This window comes from Sorex fumeus, unplaced genomic scaffold, assembly GCF_029834395.1.
Source record: "Sorex fumeus unplaced genomic scaffold, SorFum_2.1 ptg000029l, whole genome shotgun sequence".
NCBI lineage: Eukaryota > Metazoa > Chordata > Mammalia > Eulipotyphla > Soricidae > Sorex > Sorex fumeus.
The window spans coordinates 13,390,320-13,415,124 of NW_026606086.1; the positions used below are offsets into that span (position 1 = coordinate 13,390,320).

Genomic DNA, 24,805 nt, shown 5'->3' on the forward strand with positions numbered 1-24,805 from the left:
CTTTGCTGATGACATCGTTCTAATAACACCAAACATCAGCCAAGTGGCACAAATACTGGCTGACTTCGACAGTGATTGTGGAAAGGACGGACTATAGCTGAATCTCACAAAGACAATGTTTATGAGAAACAGTCTCGTTCCTGATGTTCCATTCACTCTTAATGGGAAGAACATTTTCAAATGAAACAGTTATTTGTACCTACATCAAGAAGTCAACATGACGAATGACCAGGCACACGAGTTGCTTAGGAGGATCAGAGCGGCTTAGAGCACCTTCAAGAATGTTGAAGAAATAGCTAAGAGGATGAAGACCCTCTGGATCCAGGAACATCTCTTTGATTCCACTGTTCTTCCTGCATTAACATACCCCTCAGAAACCAGGGCCCTACAAAAACAGAATGAGAATGCTATTTGGCCTCCCAAGGAGAAATTGAAAAAGCCATGCTTTGGAGTATCATGCTTCAATCAAGTCAGAGAAGGAATCCGGAGTTCCAACCTCTGTCGACAATTGAGGATCAGAGACACTGCCTCCTTTGTCAAAGCATCGAAAATCAGATGGGCTGGACACAAAGTGAGATATGGAGATGACCGCTGGACTAGAGCCATTACCGACTGGATTCTATGGATGTCAAAAGATCACATGGCTGCCCACCTATGAGACTTCTTTGTCAAAACCTTGAATGATCGGTTTGAGGCTCTTCATGTTCCTAGAACGAGCAGATGCCATTGGGATACATTAGCGCATGACAGGGATGAATAGAGACGTTACTGGCACCTGCTCATATAAATTGATGAGTAAGGGATGTCAAGTGATCAAGTGATAATGCATTTGAGCTCTAATTTTGGAATTACGTAGACATGATATTAAATCTCAATATTGCTCTCTTAATAAAAAAAAAGTATAATCAGTTTCTTTTCTGTAGGTTTTGTAATTGAAAGCCAGAGTTCATATTTGTTAGTTTCAAAAGGTTTATCAAATTTGGGAATATTGTGTTCAATAATGCATACAGAATGTCTAAGCATAAAGGAAATTAAAATTTGTTTTTGTTTGTTTTTTGGGCCACACTTGGCAGTCCTTAGTGCTGACTCCTGACTAACCCTAGGCTATGAGTTCAGGGATCACTCTAGGCAGGACTTGGAGGCCACATGGGATGGGGGGATCAAATTTAGGTGAGCCACTTGCAAGGAAAATGCCTTGAATGATCAATTTGAGGCTCTTCGTGTTCCTACCCTCTGGTACCATTTTTCCTGCAAGAGGAGTTAAAATCTAGACCCTAATTATTCTTGCTGGTATTATTCTCTTTCCCATCATTACTTGCTATTTTTCTGTACTCTGACACTTTATACTATTATATTTTCACATTTAACTAAAGCCCCTGTGACCAGTGTATTTCATTCCCTGTATCAATCACACAGCATGTGAATTTTGCTGACTATAAATATCCTTTTTATATATTTTTTTTGCTTTTTGGGTCACACCTGGCGATGCACAGGGGTTACTCCTGGCTCATGCACTCAGGAATTACTCCTGGAAGTGCTTGGTGGACCATCTGGGATGCTGGGAATTGAACCCAGGTTGGTCACGTGCAAGACAAACACCCTCCCCGCTGTACTATCACTCCACCCCCACGAAGCTATACACTTTTATGTTTCCAATTAATTTTATCTTGAAGGAAGAAATCTTTAAAGGTTATAATATTTATTTCTTTAAAAAATTGTAATGTAGATTGCTGTAAAAATAAAAGATAAAGGAATAAATATGTCCCTGTCACAGTTACCTCTCACAATTTTTGCTCAGTGTCTGTCTCAGCTTCCATAAAATTCTACAAAGGACAAAAATTAGTCTTAAAAATCTTCTCCATAAACATAAAACTTGATTACTGCAGTGGGTATCCAAACTCTTGGAAACTGTGTAAACATTGTAAAACACAAACATTTTGTTTGTGTTGTTTTATTATATATACATACAAATATATTATAATGATAAACATGTGGTAGTCTATTGGTGGTACTTAAAAATTTAACTCAATGCAAATTAAAAGTTTTGAAAATCTAAAAAATAGAAACAACACAAAGTTTTTTCAATTTTATGTAAATGGTAAGTAACTTAATAAATGTAGCTTAAATTAAAATTATTGATTAAATTTAAAATTGGAGGGGCTGAAGTGATAGCACAGCGAGTAGGGAGTTTGCCTTGCACGCAGCTGACCCAGGTTTGATTCCCAGCATCCCATATGGTCCCCTGAGCACCTCCAGGGATAATTCCTGAGTGCAGAGCCAGGAGTGACCCCTGTGCATCGCTGGGTGTGACCCAAAAAGCAAAAAATAAATAAATAATTAAAAAATAAAACTGGAAAAATTTTGAGTTGCAACATTACATGCGCAGGAGAGATAGTGTTCTTTAAGGTGCTTGACTTGTACATGGTTCACACATTTTCTGTTCCCAGCACTGCATATGTTTCTCTGGGCACGGCTAGGAGTAATCACTGAACACTGAGTAAGTAGTAATACCTGAGTATGGCTGGGTGTGACCCAACTCCACTCCTTAAAAAACAACACAACTAAAAAATAATCCGTAGTTTAATTCTTGAAATATAGTGCATAGAACACTGCTGTTTAACATCAGTAAAACCTTCCCATAGCATATAGTCTCTTGGGCCATTTTGTTTTTGGGGGGTGTCACACCCGGTGAAATACAGGGGTTACTCCTGGCTCTGCACCCAGGAATTACTCGTGGCAGTGCTCAGGGGACCATATGGGATGCTGAGAATCGAACCCAGGTAGGCCGTGTGCATGGCAAATGCCCTACCCACTGTGCTATTGCTCTAGCCCCTAGTCTCTTGGGCCCTGTGAGCATTCATGCTCAGGTGAGTACAGAGTCAGGATTTGTGGAGCATGACTACAGGCACTGGAGCAGATAAGACTGATCTTGCAACGCAATCCAGATGGGAGACTCCGCAGAAGGGAGTATCTGGGCAAAATTGGCAATAATAGAATGTCAGCACAAGGTGTCCGGTATTGAGGCTCACTTGATCTCCTAGTCACATGACTGCAAGACACAGAAATTATCACATACGCTTAGTAAGTGATCCTAACTGTGGCATCTAGCCTTGATTGCGATTGAACTGGGGCAAGGCAGAGTTGGAAAGGTAATAGGCCAATAATGTTAAACTTTATGTGATTTCATCTTCCTCTAAAGCTGAGACTCTCTATAAAATATGTGTGTATTTGGCAATAAGGTGAAAAGTCACTGGCTACTTCAGGAGGGTTTTCCTACACCCTCATCTCTTGCCCCATGGCTGCCCGGACCCGCCGCAAAACATGTCCTGACACTGTCAGGAAAAAACTGTTCCCCAACAAGGATTAGCTCTGAGCAAGAAACATGTGATTCAAAGAACAAAAAAAAAGTTTTAATCTGATCACGGTCACGGTCCTCCCATTGTTCATAGATTTGCTCGAGCGGACCCAGTAACGTCTTCATCATGAGACTTGTTGTTACTGTGTTTGGCATATCGAATATGTCATGCGTAGCTTGCCAGGCTCTGCCGTGTGGGCAAGATACTCTCGGTAGCTTGCCGTGCTCTCCGAGAGGGGCAGAGGAATCGAACTCAGGTCAGCCATGTTGGCCGCTTGTAAGGCAAATGCCCTACTGCTGTGCTATCACTCCAGCCCAATAAATACTATTTTTTCATGTCCCTTTTTGCCATTCAAATTTCTTCTTTGAGAAATTTTCTGCTCTGGTATCGCCCCATTTTCTGATGGTTTTAGGTGATTTTTTTCTTGTAGAGTTCAACAAGTGCTTTATATACTTTATATATCCTTAATATTAGGCCCTTATAGGAAGAGTATTGGGTGAATATCCTTTCCATTCTGTAGACTATCTTTGTATTCTTGTCACTGTTTCTTTTGATGTGTAGAAGCTTTTTAATTTAAGATAGTCCCATTTGCTTATCTCAGCTTCAGTTGCTTGGTTAGTGGTGTTGCATCTTTGAAGATACCTTTAGCTTCAATGTCGTGGAGGGTTTTGCCAACCTTTTCTTCAACATACCTTATGGATTCTGGTCTGATGTTGAGGTCTTTAATCCATTTTTATCTGACTTTTGTGCATGGTGTTAGGTAGAGGTCTGAGCCCATTTCTTTGCACGTAGCTATCCAGTTTTGCCTGCACCTCTTTAAGTATCCGTTGGTCCACTTCATAACTCTCGCTTCCTTATCAAATATTGGTTGATCATACTCTCAAAGTATGTGTGAGGATATGTGTAAGGATGTTCAATCCATAGGTGTGCAGATCTGTATTTGTTCCAGAACCTTGCTGTGTGTAATCTCCTTTTGCTACAGTGATCTATGAGGGATTACACGTTAAGGGATGTCAGTGGACTCTCCGGTTGACTCTCTCGCCACCTGAGTTCGGTGCTCTTAAAAAATTTCCCCAACTAGAACGGCCATTGCCTTGGGTGGATGACGGGGGAACAAGGGCCAAGCTGGTTGATGATCACTTGTCATCTCTCCACAACTCTCTCCTAGCTCTCTCCACTCCTCTTTCTAACTCACTCCACAGTGTCTTCCCCTCAGGCCACAACTCTCTCACTCTCTCATCCTCCAACATTCACTCTCTAATCTCTGTAATTCCTTCTTCAATCTCGGCAGCAACTGTCTCCCACTCGCACAGCAGCAACTCTGCTTCTCTCTCTCTGCAGCAGCCTGTCTCTTTATTTTTCCACGCCTCCCCAACCATACCTCTTCACCCACTCCCATGAAGTACAATCAACACGTTTTTCAAGCCTTCCTGACCACCTGCAGTCCAGGAGGGCAAAATAGCGCTTAAGGTGTTTCTCCTCTCCTTAGACCAGAAACTTAACTAACATCTTAATTCTACTTCCTAATATTTACCATACATTACCATGTATGGACACAATAAATAGACACTTTAGGCTTGTAGGGATGTCTTGCCACAGACTGAGACCACAGTGTTCAGATCAGTTTAATCATTCCTAATCCCAGCAGGATCCAAATCTAATTATTACTTTTGGTATCATGACAGAATTTGTCCATGACCATGTTCTTAACTTATAGATAAGTGTTATGGTACTGTGGCCAGGCCCATTTTGATGCCATGGTAGTTCACAGCTTGCCCTGGGTCTATCCACTCCCTCCTCAGGATCCTGCTTTTGGGGATCTAGAAAGTAAGGATAACTGAGGCTTAATTCAAGAGAGCAGATGTCCAGGAGGTAATATTATCTGGAGTCAATTAACTCCCAAGTGACAGACTTGTATTTTTAACTGTCTTCCTGTGTCCATATAAAAAAGTAATTGCTCTGAAATAACTAACCCTGCAAAGGACATTAAGGAGAAGAGAAGGACAATATTTATAAGTCAGCAGAGTCTGATCAGGAGACAAAGGGATTTGAAAGGTTGTGGGTGCAATCAACAAACCCAAGCCTCCTCCTGCAAGGGAGAGAGGGCAAACCAATGCTATCCTACAATGCTGTTTTAATTATTACTGCTTTGTATTACAGTTGAGAAAGTGGATGCCTCCCATCCTTTTTCTCCCTAAGAATTCCTTTGGCTCTTCATGGGTGCTGGTTGTTCATTATGAATTTCAGGAGTGTGTTTTTCAGGATCAATTTCTTTGTAGAATGTCATGGTTTTTCTTATAGGAATCACATCAAATCTGTATAGCACTTTGGGTATTATTGACATTTTGACAATGTTCATTTTCCCAATCCATAAGCACGGAATGTGTTTCCATTTCCTCGTGTCCTCTTTGGTCTCTTAAAGTAGCATTTTGTACTTTAAGGTTTCTTTGTAAAGGTGCTTTATCTTCTTATTTAAGCTGATTCCGAGGCATAAGGTCCTTTACCGCCTTATTTAAGCTGATTCCGAGGTAGTTGATTTTCTGAAGCATGATTGTGAACAGGATTCTTTTCATATCACTTTATTCTCTCTCCTTATTTGCATATAGGAAACCCGTAGACTTTTGGGTATTGATTTAATAGCCTGAAAATTCACTATACATGTCTATTGTTTCTAGGAGCATCTTGATAGAGGTTTTATAGTTTTCTAATATTATGTCATCTGCAAATATGAGAGCAGCACTACTTCCTTTCCTGTCTGGATGCCCTTACTATCTTTTCCTTGCCTAACTTGTCCTTTAACTATGCTCATCTGATAAAATCTCAGTTGTATAGTTTCATTAACTCCAATCTTCTCTGATTTACTGTTTATTAAAATCATTGTATCTTATACTTTGATTTTTCATTATGCTACTCTAAATGTATTCATAATTTCTAATAGTGACCTGGTTAGTTTTTAGTGTTTTCTGTTTTCCTCTAATCTGATAAAGATAGTTTTGATAAACATATCGAAGTAACAGAACTAAGCAAACATCATCTAAAATTGCCTAAAAATTGTACACCTTTCAGTGCAATAATTTGTATGACTCTCTCAATATACATATTTCTCTTTCCCCCTTTTATTTAATTTTAGTTTTACAAAGCTGTTCATGATTGGATTTCAGTCATACAGTATTCCAACACTCATCCCTCTACCAGTGTACATTTCACAGTGTCCCCAGGTTCACTTCCATCAACTCCCACCCCCACCCCCTGCTGCCTCTATGTCAGGTGCTTTTCTTCTTTTTATCTCTCTCACTCACTCTCACACTCTCTCTCTCTTTTTGGGCCCTATGTTTTGCAATACTGATACTGAAAGGTTATCCAGAATACCCCTTGCCTACATTAACTCTCAGCTCTTGTCCAGTGTGATCGTTCCCAGCTATTATTGTCATAGCAGTCTCTTCTCTTTCTGACCTACCCCTAACTTGTGGTTAGTTCCAACCAATGACTAGTCCTCCCAACCCCTGCTTACCCTGGCTATAGATATTATTCTTCTGCTATATATATGTATATATATTATATACCACAAATGAATGCAATGATTCTATATTTATCCCATTCTTTCTGACTCATTTCACTCATCATGATACTCTCCATGTCAATCCATTTATAAGCAAATTTCAAGACTTAATTTTTCCTGACAGCTACATTGTATTCCAAAGTGAAGATGTACCATAGTTTCTTTAACCATTCATCTGTTCTTGGGCACTCAGGTTGTTTCCAGATTCTAGTTATGGTAAATAGTGCTGCAATGATCATAGGAGTTCAGATGGTGTTTCTGCTGTGTGTTTTTTTGCCCCTGGGGTATATTTCGAGAATTGGTATTGCTAAGTCAAATGGAAGCTCAATTTCTACTTTTTTGAGAGACATTTATATTGTTTTCTAAAAATGCTGGACTAGTCGGCATTCCCACCAACAGTGAGAGTCCCTTTCTCCCCACTTCCGTGCCAACCCCAGTTGCTTTTGTTCTTTTGGATATGTGCCAGACTCTATGGTATGAGATTATAGCTCATTGTTGTTTTGATCTGCATCTCCCTGATGATTAGTGATGAAGAGCAGTTTTTCCATATACTGGCCATGTGCAAGGCAAACGCCCTACCTGCTGGGCTATCACTCCAGCCCAAGGAAAGCATGTATATAACAAATATAAATAAAATTTGAATTTCAGAGAATAGTTAAGAATAATTATGTGTAAGTGGTGTCCACTTACATAATTTTCAAAATATTATGGTAACTATTAGTGTACTGGTTCATATCAATGTCTTGCTTGTGTATATTTCTCTTTCCCCTTTTACACAGTTGTATTCACCACCTATAGATGGCAACTCTGTCCATAAACTAGAGCATGTGCGTGAATGTACCAGCAATATACTACCTGTCTAAGGGTGCAATTCAATGAAGTCTCTAAATAAAAGGTTTGTTTCCACTTGATAATGAACTTCTGGCTGAGTATTGGATTTTAGTCAACAGTAAATCATGTGGGATGTAGTTTGAAATTAACCCTCTCTACCTGCTGCCAGAAGCAGCCATTTCAGTGTTGCCTACCAAGGGAAACAAGTTTTTGTTGGCTGATGGATATTAAACTAAGTATTTTAGGATTCTCCAGTGAATTGCCACTTTTTCTCCTTCCAGCTAAGCTTACAGTACTCTTGTGAGCATCCATGATCCCCTGAGTTTATCTTTAACAAATTTTCTTTGTGTTTTATACCTCATTGTCACAGTTCCCCAAGTCAATGTTGGTACTTATAAGCCAAACTTTCTGCTAATTCTGGATTTGGTATTTGTAGTAAATTATTTGCTTTTCTATTTCCCCTTTGCATATTTTACTACATAACAATGTTCTTTGGTTAAACAGAGAAAGAGCATTAATGCTATGCTCCTAATATTTGGGAGTTGATTAACTCTGAAATATATCTACTCCTGAGCATGATTACATGGTCATAATTTCTTGTCTCAGGCTTCCGTTGCTGTAGTTCCTAACACCCCCCAAAAGGAAATTCTGCCATGGGACTGAGACGGACCCAGGGCGAGTGGCAAAGCTACCCTGGCATCTAAATGGAACAGGTTAGAAAACATAAATGCATGATATTGATGAAAGCTGTAATGATGTAAGAGATAGAAGACAAAAGACCCCCATGGGGAAGGTCAAGCTGAACTGGCCTGAGGGCTTAGTCTGGGATTTATGGAAAAATCCTTGCATGCTCCCAGAGCCAGATAACTAAGTTTGGGGATCTTTACCTCTCACTATATTTATCAAAACATCTGCACGTACTGGTAAGAAGTAGAATTAATTGTTTGACTGTTTGACTTAATTATTTTATATATATGACTAGAAGGAAAGAGAAAAGCAGTATAGATATCCCTGGGAGACAGAGCGTCTCCTTGTTTATCTCCTAGAGAATTGCCTCTGCCAGAACATTTTACCTCTGTAAATCATAGGGACCTGGCATCCTATACCTCTGATCCGTTCAGATGTTCTATCAGGATGCTAGCAGCTCTGTATTATATGGATCATTTTCACCATCAGTCTGTGGTCCCTGTCTCTTTGTCTCTACCTGCGGAGGATGGGAGGTGGCTCTCAGCCAACAAATGCACATGCTCACAGCAGCAGTCACATACTGCTTTGTGAACTCACAGTTGGCCAATACTAAAAGCATCTCACAATCCTGTCAGGGAGTGAAATATTTCTTAATTTATGATATGTAGTAATTTTTTCATATATACAGATTAGCCTACCCATATTTGGACTTCGCAAATTGGTCAGACAACCTCTTGAGGGCTATGCATTTTTATGGATCCAAATATATTTTAATGCAAAGCCAGAAGTCTCTAAAGATTATAATGTTCACATCTTTAAAGAATAATAATGTAGACTAGTATACAAGATAAAAGATAAAGAAATAAATATGTCTCTTTAAACATCTGTAATAACCCCTCCTCCCACTTTTGCTCAAAGTCCCAGCTTTCATAAAATTCTACAAAGAAAAAAAGTAAGTCTTAAAAATCTACTCCATAAACATTACACCACTTGGTTACTCCAGTGGGTTTCCAAACTCTTGGAAAATGATTAAACATTCTTTGTTGTTCTATTTTGTATATATATATATATATGCATATATATATATATATATGTATTAGCACTGTAGCACTGTCCTCCCATTGTTTATCGAATTGCTTGAGCGGGCACCAGTAATGTCTCCATTGTGAGAATTATTGTTACTGTTTTTGGCATATTGAATAAGCCGTGGGGAACTTGCCAGGCTCTGCTGTGTGGGCAGGATACTCTCAGTAGCTTGCCAGGCTCTCCGAGAGGGGCGGAGGAATTGAACCTGGGTTGGCTGCATGCAAGGCAAATGCCTTACCCTTTCTGCTATCACTATAATAATAAATATGTGATACTTTATTGGTGGTACCTAAAAACTTTAACCCATAATACTAATTAAGATGTTCTAAAATCTAAAAAGCAGAATCTAATATAAAGCTTTTAAATTTTAGGTATCACTGTACCACCATCACCCTGTTGTTCGTTCAATTTACTCAAACAGGCACCAGTAACATCTCTATTCATCCCAGTCCTGAGATTTAGCAGCCTCTCTTTATTTGTCTTTTCCACCTATTGGAGGCTCTTTTAGGGTGAGGGGAATGAGACCCGTTGTAGTTACTGGTTTGGGCATATTGAATATGTCACAGAGAGCTTGCCAGGCTCTGTCTGTGTGGATAGGATACTCTCTGTAGCTTGCCCAGCTCACGGATATATATATATATATATATATATATATGAATTACTGCCTGAACTCCATCAAACATGGTGTAGTAATTATGGAAAATAGGTAGAAAGTATTTGATGGTATGTCGTGGCTGCATGGTCCAGAAAGCAGCCTGGAGCATGGTGGTGGTTGGGTAGTGGAGGTCGGCTGCCAGGGCTGGGTCCCTTTGGGTGAGGAGGGCTCTCACCTATCCCCTTCTGGGGCACCCTGAGTGAAAATAGCCTGGCATGGAGTCTGGTGGCATGGTTATGGGGGTCTCAGTATGTCCCATCAGGAAGATCTGCCATGAGTTCTGAAAGGTGACCCATGAAGAGATTATCTGGTGTCCACAGGGTGTGACTTATGGGTGTGACCCTGGGTCACTGGAGACTGAGGGAAGCAGACAGAGGATCTCAGCTCCTGGGTCCCCTTGAGTCCAGAGTCCAAGGTCACAAAGTTGTACATTATCTGGGTTCCACGGGACTTTACTCCTGCGTGAGGGTTGACTCTGGTGTCTGGAAAGTGGCCTTGAGCATGGCAGTGGATGGGTAGTGGAGATCAGCTGCCGGGGCTGAGTCCCTTGGTTGATTCAATTTTAGGTAAACTGTAATTATCAGAACCATGCCACTGGACTCCACGCGAGGCTGTGGGGCAGGTGAGAGCCCTCCTGACCCCAAGGGACCTAGCCCTGGCAGCCAACCTCCACTGCCCAACCACTGCCATGCTCCAGACTGCTTTCCAGGTGCTCAGGCTGAGCCTCACACATGAATGAAGTCCCATGGAACCCAGATAATGTGGAACTTTGTAACCTTGGACTTTGGACTCAACTGGACCCCGGAACAGATATCCTCTACCTGCTTCCCCCAGTCTCCAGTGACTCAGGGATCAAACCCATAAGCCACACCCTGCAGGTGCCAGATAAACACTTCATCTACCACCCTCCAGAACTCACGAATGCTCCTCCGAGATGGGAGTATAAAATGAGGCTCCCAGAATCATGCCATCAGACTCTTAGCCAGTCTGTGGTGTGGATAAGAGACCTCCCCATCTCAAGGGACCCAGCCCAAGCAGCCAACCTCCACTACCTAATCACTGCCACACTCCAGGCTGCTTTCCGGACCGTGTGGCTGCTTCACATCAGCACGACACATTATAAGACACCTCCTACCCATTTTTTCAAACTTACTACACTATATCTGATGGGCTTCAGAGAGTAGGTTACAAATCATAGAGAGAAATATATAAATATATGCCTCTCGGGGAGACCAGCAAGCTACCGAGAGTATCCCACCCACACAGGCATAGCTTGGCAAGCTCCCCATGACATATTCAATATGCCAAGTACAATAGTAATGGCAACAGGGCTCTTTCCCCTGACCCTGAAAGAGCCTCCAATCTTTGGGAAAAGATGAGTAAGGAGACGCTGTTAATTCTCCAGGCTAGTAGAAATAGAAACATTATTGGCACCCGCTCAAGTAATTCGATGATCAACGGGATGACAGTGATACAGTGACAGTGATAGAGTAATTATCTTAATGAATGTAGATTAACTTGGCTTTCTTGATTAAATTTAAAATTAAACAAATTTTAAGAATTGCATGATATTCTTTAAGGTGCTTGATTTGTATATGGATGACACTTTTTTTTCTCTCTGTAGCACTGCATATGTTTCCCTGGGCACTGCTAGGAGTAATCAATACTTATACCTGAGCAAAGCTTGGTGTGGCCCAACTACACTCCTTATAAAACAACAAAATAAAACAATATCCCATATTATAATGTTTGACATAGAGTGAGTAGAGCACTGTGGTTGAACATGGTTAAATCCTTGTCATCCCATATGCTTTCTTGGGCACTGCTATTATTGATCCTCAGGTGAGCACAGAGTCAGGTTTAGCCCTGAGCAAGCCACATGTGATTCAAAGACTTCAAAATGTTTTATTCTGATATTTTTAATAAGTTGGACCATATCTACACAATAACCAAGCTCATTAAGTTTTCTTGGAGTTCAAGATGCCGCTCTGTCTAACGTTCATTGATTTAAAGAAGGCCTTTGATTCTGTTGAGACTGAAGCAGTCATCAAAGCCCTAGTCAAATAGGGTGTTCAAACTTAATATATCAGAATCCTCCGAGAGCTGTATTGCAGATTCACTACCAGGATCTCACCATTGTACAAGGAAGTGATCATTGACGTCAAGAGAGGGGTTCAGCAGGGTGATACCATATCACCAAAACTCTTCAGTGCCACCTTGAAAATATCATTTGATGCCTAGAATGGGAAGGAATGGTAGTGAAGATAGACGGTTGATAACTACACCACCTCTGTTTTGCTGATGAAATCATTCTAATAACAACAAATATTAGCCAAGTGGCACAAATGCTGGCCGACTTCGTCCATGAGTGTGGAAAGTTCGGACTACAGCTGAATCTCACAAAGGCAATATTTATTCATGAGAAACAGTCTCGTTCCTGACATTCCATTAGTTCTCAAAGGAACAGAAATCTCCGAATCGAATTGAACAGTTATGTTTACCTAGGCTGAGAAGTCAAAATGACAAATGACCTGGTACCTGAGTTGCACAGGAGGAAGAGAGGGGCTTGGAATGCCTTTAAGAACGTCAAAGAAATAGCTGAGAGGATGAGGAACCTCCAGCTCTGGACACATCTATTCGATACCACTGTTCTTCCTGCATTAATGTATGCCTCAGAGACCTGGGAGCTAGGAAAACTGGATGAGAACTCTATTCAGGTCTCTCAAAGAGGAATCTAAAGAGTTATGCTTGGAGTATCACACTTCACTGAAATGAGAGAAAGAATCAGGAGTTCCGACGTCCATCGACAAACAAGAATCAGGGCATCGAAAATCAGATGTGCTGGATACGTAATGAGATTTGGAGACGCCGTTACCAACTGGATTCCATGGGACATAACAAGATCACGTGAAGCCCTCCTACCAGATGGTCAGATTTCTTTGTCAAGACCCTGAATGATCAGTTTGAGACTCTTCCTGTTTCTAGAACGAGCAGACGCCAGTGGGCTACACTAGCACATCACAGGGACGAATGGAGACATTACTGGCCCCCGTTCAAGCAAATCGATGGGTAAGGGAATGTCAAGTGATCAAGTGATCTAGTGATTTTTAATAACTTCATATTAACATTTTACATAAATGCCTTTGTTTAAAACCTCATAAATATGTGTGATCTGAACGTAACTTATAGAAGTAAGGAATTTAGGAAATATAAATAAAGATAATTTTTTGAAGGAGTGATAGCACAGCAGTAGGGCTTTTGCCTTACAAGCGTTACAAGCGGCCAACATGGCCGACCCGAGTTCAATTCCTCCGCCCCTCTCGGAGAGCCCGGCAAGCTACCGAGAGTATTCGATATGCCAAACACAGTAACAACAAAGTCTCCAATGGAGACGTTACTGGGCCCGCTCGAGCAAATCGACGATCAATGGGTGGGCCTTTGCCTTTACCTATACCTTTGAAGATATGTGCGGCAATAAGTATTTGAAACTTGTGTCTCCTTTATTTCCAGACCCTCTTGATAACTTATACACATCAATATTTTTTTAATCACAAGTTCATTATATTTTTAGTAACTGGCAGATACAACTCCCAAAATATATATATAGACTTACATATTCTATTTCATAATGCTACATTTTAGATTTTATCTTTTAAAAAAAAAGTGCCACCCTTGAGAACATCATGCGACGACTAGAATGGGAAGGAATGGGAGTGAAGATAGATGGTCGGCAACTACACCACCTCCGCTTTGCTGATGACATTGTTTTAATAACACCAAACATCAGCCAAGTGGCACAAATGCTGGCCGACTTTGACCGTGAGTGTGGAAAGATAGGACTACAACTGAATCTTACGAAGACAATGTTTATGAGAAACAGCCTTGTTCCTGACACCCCATTCGCTCTCAATGGAACGACCATCTCCGAATGCAACAGCTATGTGTACCTAGGTCGAGAGGTCAACATGACAAATGACCTGGCACCCGAGCTGCGCAGGAGGAAGAGAGCGGCTTGGAACGCCTTCAAGAACATCGAAGAAATAGCTAAGAGGACGAAGAACCTCCGGCTCTGGGCACATCTCTTTGATTCCACTGTTCTTCCTGCATTAACATATGCCTCAGAGACCTGGGCCCTATGCAAACAAGATGAGAACACTATTCAGGTCTCCCAAAGAAGAATAGAAAGAGCTATGCTTGGAATATCATGTTTCACTCAAATGAGAGAAAGAATCCGGAGTTCTGACATCCGTCGACGATCAAGAATCAGGGATCCTGTCTCATATGCCAAGGTGTCGAAAATCAGATGGGCTGGTCACGTAATGAGATTTAAAGACGACTGCTGGACTAGAGCTGTTACCGACTGGATTCCACGGGTTGTCAAAAGAACACGTGGCCGTCCACCTTCCAGATGGTCAGACTTCTTCGTCAAGATCATGAACAATCGGTTTGAGGCCCTTCATGTTCCCGGAGCGAACAGATGCCATTGGGCTACACTAGCATGCGACAGGGACAAATGGAGATGTTACTGGTGCCCGCTCGAGCAAATCGACGACTAACGGGAAGTTAAGTGATTGATTGATTGATTGATCTTTTTATTGGGGGGAGTGGATTTTTTATATATATAATTTTTGACCATGCAATACTAGTTTTACACTAACAGTGCTCAGTAGGTCTTGATGCTACTAAAAGTTTTGAAGTATGCAAGCTCGAGCTCGAGCGGGCCCAGTAACATCTCCATTGGAGACTTTGTTGTTACTGTGTTTGGCATATCGAATACTCTCGGTAGCTTGCCGGGCTGCATGGCATATCTTCCAGCTAAATTCATGACACTATATCCACATTTAAAAATTATTGAATCACAACCACCATTGATTAGGTCTTATTCATCATTCTGTGTTCATATAGGATACTTGGGATCAAATGTGTATTGGCCATATGCAAGGCAAGAACCTAGTACTTGCAAAATTTCATCAGAGCTCAATATAATTATATATATATATATATATATATATATATATTATGGGCTGGAGCAATAGCACAGCAGGTAGGGCGTTTGCCTTGCACGCAGCCAACATGGCAGACCTGAGTTCGATTCCTCCGCCCCTCTCAGAGAGCCCGGCAAGCTAACGAGAGTATCTCGCCCGCACGGCAGAGCCTGGCAAGCTCCCCGTGACGTATTGGATATGCCAGACACAGCAACAACAAAGTCTCCAATGGAGATGTTACTGGGCCCGCTTGAGCAAATCAACGAACAACGGGAGGGCCTTTACCTTTTTTATTATGGGCTGGAGCAATTACCCAATGGGTAGGGCTTTTGCCTTGCATGTGGCTGACTCTGGTTGGATTCCTCTGTCCCTCTGAGAGAGCCTGGCAAGCTACCGAGTATCCCACCTGCACAGCAGATGGCAAATTCCCTGTTGTGTATTCAACATGCCAAAAACAGTAACAAGAAGTCTCATAATGGATATTTTACTGGTGCCCACTCTAGCAAATCAATGCACAACGAATGAACAGTGCTACAGTGTTATACACACACAAACACACACACGCACACAAACTTTTTCTTAGAAGAGACTTTATTAGTGGACAAAGGAATGCAGGGAACCTCCCAGATTATGGGAGTGTCTTCAAAGAAGGATTTTCTGCACATATAATATATATATATATTTAAATTTGTATTAGTGAAACACTATGAGTTACAGTTGTAGACTTACAAATTTTTGTGCTTGGCTTTCAGTTATACAATGATCGAGTACCCATCCCTCCACCAGTGCCCATTCTCCACCACCATGGATCCCAGTGTCCCTCCCACCCAATCCCCCATCCCACCCTGCCTATGTGGCAGGGCATTCCCCTCTGTTCTCTCTCTCCTTTTGGGTGCTGTGGTTTGCAAAAGAGGAATTCAGTGGCAGTCCTGTTCGGTCTATAGTCTACTTTCAGCATGCATCTCCCATCCTGGGAGGATCCTCCCAACACCCTTTATGTGGTGCTCCCTTCTCTATCTGAGCTGCCTTTTCCCCCAGCATGTGCGGCTGACATCCAAGCCATGGAGTAAACCTCCTGGTACTTACCTGGCTATTCTTGTGTGTTAGTCTCCTATTTTGTTACTTTATGTTCCCCAAATGAATGCAATATTTCTATGTCTGTCCCTTTCTTTCTGACTCATTTTGCTTAGCATGATACTTTCCATACTTGTATGTAAATTTCATGACTTCATCTTTTCTAACAGCTACATAGTACTCCATTGTGCAGATATACCAAAGTTTCTTAACCAGTCATCTGTTCTCAGGCACTCAGGTTTTTTCCAAATTCTACCTATTGTAAACAGTGCTGCAGCTAACAAATGAGTCTGCACATATTTTTAATGACTCAATTCTCTTAGACATTCCACACTGCATATCAGATTTTACACACATCTTAGATATTACACATTATTCTCCATTACATTTTATTAATATATAATTTATAATAAATGAATTTATTTTACTGTGAGTATTTGCTCGAGCGGGCCCAGTAACGTCTCCACTGGAGACTTTTGTTGTTACTGTGTCTGGTATATGAATACTCTCAGTAGCTTACCGGGCTCTCCGAGAGGGGCGGAGGAATCGAACTCCAGTCGGCCATGTTGGCCGCGTGTAAGGCGAACGCCCTACCCGCTGTGCTATATAATAATTTAATCATTTATCCCATTGACTGCATTTATTTTCAGAAATTGACTTTGTGTTGTTTGGTTTCACTCCCAGTTTGATCTTTGGGTACAGAATCAATAATATTACAAAAGTGACAATTCCCCATTGAAAGTCTATAATTAGCAATTATATTATCTTGCTTGAAAAATATGATGACTCTGGTGTGAAGGATTACTTTTGCATTCACAAATTAAAAAAACGGAAACACACATTATTTTCATACTAATAACTAGAAATATTAGACAATTAATATATTTGAGTTAGCAGCCAGGTGTTTTGTAATTTTTACTACATATTTCTATATTGCATATATTTCAAATATCATGTGAAGATATACTGAAAGTGTTGGAAACTTTGCAAAAGCAAGAAATATACATTATCATCTTACAACTGATAATTTACATATTTTTAAATACTTCAATTATTACTAAATATATAACTGTACCTTCTCCCGCTGGAGCAAATCGATGATTAACGGGCTACCAAGTGATACAAGTGATAAATCTACCTTGAGAGTACTAAATATCTATCTAGCAAGTGTCTATATTCTGTTTGATATTTTCTGGAAAAATATAGATGTGCATCTAAAAATATAGATGTGCATATTAAAAATATGCATAAGTGCCTTGGAATTCCACTATCTTGCACAAGGTAAATTTAAGACAATGATTAAGAGAATCGAAACCAAGTATGTCTACTATTTTATTTATTGTTTGTATTGAACTGCATTCAGTGGCGAACAAGTAAGTGTAATCCTGACTTTACACTTGGGATCATGTCTGGTGATGCTCAAGGGGTTGAATTGGTGCTGACTCTGCAAAGACATGAATATTACTCTTTTTTCTATCTCTATAGGCTCTTTAATCTTTACTTTATGAATAGTCATTATAAACTACTTTATAGCATATGTCTTAAGGACTATAAGGTAAGGTAAAGGTAAAGGCCCTCCCGTTGTTCGTCGATTTGCTCGAGCGGGCCCAGTAACGTCTCCATTGGAGACTTTGTTTGTTTGTTTAAGGGCCATTAACTTGTTAAATATGCTAAATTTTGTTCCTACTATCATATTCTTTACACATCAAATTTGACAATCAGAAGTTGAACAAATGCAGAGTGCCAGTCACCAAAGGACATACTTGCTCTATGACTCACTTATCACTTAATCACTTAATCCCCGTTATTCATCGATTTTTTCGAGCGGGTGCCAGTAACGTCTCCATTCATCCTGGTTGCGTGCTAGCGTAGCCCAATGGTATCTGTTCGTTTTAGGAACATGTAGAGTCTCAAACCAACCGTCTTGATGAAGAAGTCTGACCATCTTATAGGTGGGCGTCCACGTGATCTTTTGATGTCTCGTGGAATCCAATCAGTAATGACTCTAGTCCAGCGGTTGTCTGTAAACCTCATTACGTGTCCAGCCCATCTGATTTTTGATGTCTTGGCAAATGAGACAGCGTCCCTGATTCTTGAGCGTTGACGAAGATCAGAACTCCGGATTCTATCTCTCATTTGAGTGAATCGTGATATTCCAAGCATAGTTCTTTCGATTCCTCTTTGAGAGACCCGAATAGCGTTCTCATCCTGTTTTCGTAGGGTCCAGGTCTCTGAGGCATATGTTAATGCAGGAAGAATAGTGGAATCAAAGAGATGTGCTCGTAGCTGGAGGTTCTTTGTCCTTTTAGTTATTTCTTCAATGCTCTTGAAGGCATTCCAAGCCACTCTCTTCCTCCTGTGCAACTCAGGTGCCAGGTCATTCATCATGTTGATTTCTCGACCTAGGTATATATAACTGTTGCATTCGGAGATGGTGGTTCCGTTGAGAGCGAATGGAGCGTCAGGAACAAGACTGTTTCTCATAAACATTGTCTTTGTAAGATTCAGCTGTAGTCCGACCTTTCCACATTCACGGTCAAAGTCGTTCAGCATTTGTGCCGCTTGGTTGATGTTTGGTGTTATTAGAACGATGTCATCAGCAAAGCGGAGGTGGTGTAGTTGCCGACCATCTATCTTCACTCCCATGTTTTCCCATTCCAGTCGTCGCATGATGTTATCGAGGGTGGCACTGAAGAGTTTTGGTGAAATGGTATCACCCTGCCGAACCCCTCTCTTGATATGGATGATTACTTCTTTGTAGAATGGTGAGATCTTGGTAGTGAATCCGCAATAGAGCTCACGAAGGATCCTGATGTATTGAGTTTGTACGCCCTGATTGGCTAAGGCTTCCATGACCGCTTCCGTCTCAACAGAATCAAAGGCCTTCTTTAAATCAATGAACGTTAGACAGAGCGGCATCTTGAACTCTCGAGATACCTCAATGAGCTTGGTTATTGTGTGGATATGGTCGATGGTACTGAATCCTTTTCGGAATCCAGCTTATTCACATGGTTGTCCTTCATCTAGTGTTCTGCTAATCCTATTCAGGATGACTCGAGTGAATAGTTTGTAGATGACAGACAATAGGCAGTTTGGGCGATAGTTGCCAATGTCGTGGATGTATCCTTTCTTGTATAGTAGTTCAGTCCTGCTGGTTTTCCATTGGGATGGAACCTTGCATTCAGACAGGTAGCGTGTGAAGAGTCGAGCCAATGTATTGATGAGTACTGATGGTAAGTTCTTCAGGTGTTCAGGTCTGATCTTGTCTGGGCCAGGTGCTCTTTGTTTCTTTACCGACGAGATGGCATGTTGGATTTCGGAAGGGAGAACATTGGGAACGACATATCCATCATGTGGTATGTGGTATGTGGGCAAGTGGATGTGACTATTAAAGAGATCTGAGTAGAAGTCATGAATAGTCTTCTCCATTGCCCTTCTGGAAGATGTGATAGATCCATCATGATGTCGGAGGGCAGTCATCTTGGTTTTGTAGTTGGTGAAGGACAGGCGGGCATTACGTATGTTTTTCCCAGCTTCTGCTGCATCTACCAGTACTGCTGCTCTCCTGTTTTTGAGGTCATCCTTGATGGCTTCTCTGCACTGTTTTGCCAGTTCGGACATTCGCTTGTGGTTGCCTGAGGCACGTGCCAAGCCACGTTGGCGAATAAGTTCAAGAGTGTTCGAAGAAAGACGGTTTTTTGTGGTTATCTCTCTCTTGGCATTCCTTGCACAATCATGGAGGTGCTGAACCAGTCGATCGTGTTCCTCATCAATGTTGTCAATGACGGCATCTTCCCATGTTGCCGCAACAGAGCCAAAGAGCTCCCAGTTGGTGGTTGTTCTGGGAGTCCTCTTCTTAAACCTTGCATTCTTTTCTCCTCGTTCTGTGAGGTAGAATTTTGCACGAAGAAGACGGTGGTCTGATCCCGTTTGGAATTTTGGGACAACAGCAACATCGGTTAGGCAAAACCGCCGATTGAATATGATGTGGTCTATGAATATCATTTAAAAATATATGTTTACTTGGATTGGAGGCCAGCCACACATGCTAGAGGAAAAGGCAGCTCAGATAGAGAAGGGAGCACCAAATAAAGGGTGTTGGGAGAATCCGCCCAGGAGGGGAGATGCATACTGAAAGTAGACTATAGACCGAACATGATTGCCACTCAATGCCTCTTTTGTAAACCACAGCACCCAAAAGGAGAGAGAGAACAAAAGAGAGTGCCCTGTCACAGAGGCAGGATGGGACGGGGGATGGGTGGTGGGAGGGATACTGGGATCCGTGGTGGTGGAGAATGGGCACTGGTGGAGGGATGGGTGTTTGATCATTGTACAATTGAAACCCAAGCACAAAAATTTGTAAATCTACAACTGTACCTCATGGTGTTTCGCTAATAAAATTTTTTTAAAAATTAAAAAAATTTAAATATAATAAAATAAACATGTATGTTTAGAACTTTTTTCCATATTATAGAATTCTATAAATTTGTTAATTTTTTTAATGAATCAAAGAAAAAAATCCAAATTGCTTCTGAATGTACTATAGAAGTTGTACTTAGGGCTTTATTGTCATTCTTTAGTCAATAAACTACAAAGCTGTTTTACCCATACAAAATATCAAAATTATTACAGATATCTCTTAGTGGATGAGTTGATGACGCTATACAACTTAGACAATCTTCTAGACAAGTTCATGTATTTTTGTCAAACTAGAAGGAAGATTTCTTGTTTGTATGTTTTGGGGTCACATCCGGATGTTTCTCAGTCTTATTCCTGGCTCAGAGTTTAGAGATCATGCCTAAATCTGCATCAAGAACATACAGAGTGCTGGTACCAAACCCAGGTCGACTGTGCAAGGCAGTTGCCCTCCCAGCTGTCCTATTGCTCTAGCCTTGAACTAGAAGGGTATGGTAGGAGAAAACAAATTTCTCTGATGGAAAGACAGAAATCCTGAAATTAAAGATGCTGTAAGAATAAAACAAAATTAAAAGGTAAACTGTATAATAATATAATGTCGATTTTAAGGGACCACAGAAAAGGTGATCAAGGTATGCATCATGGAACCAAGAGGCCTACATCTCCCTAAGCACTATCATTAGGATTAACTCATGGCTTTCTTGAACTCTGCTTGGGTAGCACAGGCAAACAAAATAAAATAAACAAAAGTTAAAAGAGCAGTAAAAGTTAAAAGGTAATATAAGATAAAGTAATTGGCCGCGTTATAACCAAAAACTTTCCCCCAAAAGCACTATCAGATAATTACTTTTTCTTAGAGAACATGATAATAACATCTCAAGGTGAAAAAGATAGTTAGTTCATGGTCATGTAAATAAAACGTTCCTACAAAGTAAAAATTTTTGATAGATTATAGAAATAAGAGCTTATTTCTAAATCATTTTTGAAAGTTAAAATTTATTCACTTTTTCTAATTTTAGACATTTGTTTGCTACCTTTTACTACTTTAATATTCATTTAGTACATAAAGATAACAAATAGATAAGAACTAGTTATACAGGTAATTTGCATAGACAAAGTGAGGATTTTGCATAGACATCTGGGAGATTATCATTTATTCAGAAGATAATTTGCATTTAGATATTTTTGTTTTTCAAAATCAGAGAAGTTAGACTATATGGGAGAAGAATGACTTGATCACCATTGGTATAAAATGTATGATGATTACAAGGGACAAAATATGTAAGACTTGAGTTTCCTGCATGTTTAATTTAACATGTTCTTAAATTATTATGAGCAGTACATTTGTTCTAGTTTAATTTTTTTCAGAAGGAGGCACACCAGAGGTACTCAGGCCTTACTGCTTACTCTATCCTAAACAAAATACCCTGACTCAGCTACATGCAAGAAAAGTTCCTCAACCCTGGTGATAGCTCTGTGACCCCAAGAGTAGTAGTTGTTTTACAAAGTCATTCAAAGCTTTTTTCACCTGTTTGTTTCTTAGAGTATAAATGAGTGGGTTTAACACGGGCATGGTGGAAACGGCGAATACCGTTATTACCTTAATACTAGCCATCTCATCTTTTGCAGAAGGTTTTATATAGATGAAGATAAAGCTGCCATAAGTGATGGAAACCACAATCAAATGGGAGGAACAGGTAGAAAATGCCTTTTTCTTTTGCTGAGCAGAGGGGAACCCAAGAATCATGCGAATGATACTTCCATAGGACCAAACCGCAAACGTGAGAGTCACTAGTAGGATAAATGAAGAGCAGAAAAGAACCATCTTCTCTATGAATTCTGTATCCAAACATGAGATCTTCAGGAGAGGATTAGAATCACAAATAAAGTGGTCAATTTCAGAGTCACAAAACTCCAGTGTCAGCGCATAGCCAAGTGGTGGTATCATGAGCAACAAAGTAATTATCCAACAGCCAGCGACAAGTTTTCTGCAGACCATGGGATTCATGATAGAAGAATAATGAAGGGGTTTGCAGATGGCGACATAACGATCATAGGACATAGTTGCCAGAAGGAAAAATTCCACTATTCCAAATAGGTCTATAAAAAATACCTGACATATACAAGAGTTATAAGTAATGGTTCTATCTCCTGTTGCTATACTATACAAATATCTAGGGATACAGGCAGAAGTGAATGAAATTTCTAAGAAAGAAAGGTTTTGCAAAAAATAGTACATGGCTGTTTTAAGGTGAGTGTCCACAAAGGTGAGAATGATGATGATGAGGTTTCCAACAAGGCTGAACATGTAGGTGACAAGTAGCATTATAAAAATGAAAGTATTTATTTGTATATCATCTGTCAATCCGAGAAGGATGAATGTGGTTACTGGTGTGTGATTTCTCATTCCAGTCTTATATCTTGATCTATGTGTAAAACTGAAAAAGAGGAGAGTAGTATAAAGAAAAGAATGCTACTTTCACTTCTATTTAAGTTAGAAATGTCAATTAATATATATTATTTGACTTCACTATTTTTGAGTTTTACGTACTTTGGGATACTTTTTGATGTTCTATGGGTTTAAAACTTTTGAAATTATTAATTTAAATTTATTGATGAGAAATATTTGCATGATAATGTTGTTATATGTATATGCTTACATTTGCATATATTATCAATAATTATTTGGGGAAACTATAGAGATATTCTAGCAGGTAAGGTTCTGCCTTTCATATAGCCAACTCAATTTTGCTCCACAATGCCACATGTGGTTCTTTGGACCGTCTGTGTTGATCAGCTGAATTTTATTGTTTTACCTGAAGAAATTTTTTTAGATGACTCAGAAACTGCCAGTGTTTAGTACAAGATATTTGTTCATCCATATCTTATACAATAGAAAAACATTTTCCATTACAAATAATCTATACACACCATACCTTTATATCCTATAATTATCTCTAGATATTTTCTATGGAACACTGGAATGATAAAATAATGTGTTTTAGTTTCATTAGCCCATCATTTAATTTCTTATATATAAAGTAGAGAGTATAGATTATATTATGATATGCAGGAGAAGGCATACCTTGGAGGGGAGCGGGTTGAGCTTTCCCCCCTTGGAGGGGGGCAGGTTGAGCTTCCCTCCCTGCCCCGAGCAGAGCTCCGGCAGCTGAAGACCTCCAGAACCAGCCATAACCATGCTGAGATCACTCTCTGCACGCATGAAGGTACCAGCAGAGGAACAAAAGCATGCGGGTCCCGGGGCTGAGATCTCCAAGCCTGCTCGGATCGGGGCTGAGCATCTTCCACCCAGATCCTCCATCTTCCAGTAGGCAGGGGTCACACCCACCAACTGACCCCCGACACCATGTAATCCCATCAACAGCCAAGACCCTGAGACTATAAAACCCAGCTCCCGGAAGTGGACAGCCGCATTTGTAGCCGCACGACATCTTATTACCTCATTCCTACTTTGGACAAACTGGCAGGCTACCGAATGTAACCTACCCGCAGAGCAGCGTCTGGCAAACTCCCCGTGGCATACCCAATATGCCAAATACCAGTAACAATGATGGGTATCATTCTCCTAACCCTGAAAGAGCCTTGAATATGGCACATTTTAAAATCTCAGGGCTAGGACAAAGGAGACGTTACTGGTGCCTGCTTGAGGCAATCAACGAATAACAGGAGGATCGTGATCGTGTTGCAGGAGAAAACACTGATTATGTAGACAGCTGAATATTTTACACTCACTTTTTAATGATTCACTTCTTATTTGTCTAAGTAAAACATATTCAGTCTTCTCTTAAATCACTGACAGCATATTTACTTCAGATGACTAAAATATTATCTAATTTCAATGTAACCCATGATTTTCTTGTTTCTAATGTCCAGATTAGTCCTCCACTGTCTATGACATAGGTTCTAGAAAACCAAAGCAGTAAAATACTGTGAGTGAAACCTTTTGGTTCTAATTTAAACCATCAGTTCCACAAGCCATGCTGACTCCTAGATTCCTAGAATGTTGCTAGGTGAGTAATCTATTGTTATTGCTTAAGTAGGTACTATCTTTATTGTTAAAATGAATGTTAGTCCCTTTATTTTATATACTTTCCCTTGAATTTGACATTGTCCACTATACTTCATGATAGTTTAT

The 24,805-nt window shown here is 40.4% G+C and overlaps 1 protein-coding gene across 1 annotated transcript; it reads right to left on the reverse strand.

The window, feature by feature from the left end:
- Positions 1-22,105: 22,105 nt before the first annotated feature.
- LOC130024639 (olfactory receptor 6C2-like) lies at positions 22,106-22,711 on the reverse strand. Its single transcript, XM_056115340.1, has one exon. The coding sequence runs from the start codon at positions 22,709-22,711 to the stop codon at positions 22,106-22,108; it is 606 nt and encodes a 201-aa protein (XP_055971315.1).
- Positions 22,712-24,805: the final 2,094 nt, after the last annotated feature.

Bases quoted from the DNA above. Each gene is read 5' to 3' on its own strand.
- LOC130024639 (XM_056115340.1), bottom strand. From the start codon at position 22,711: ATGTCCTATGATCGTTATGTCGCCATCTGCAAACCCCTTCATTATTCT.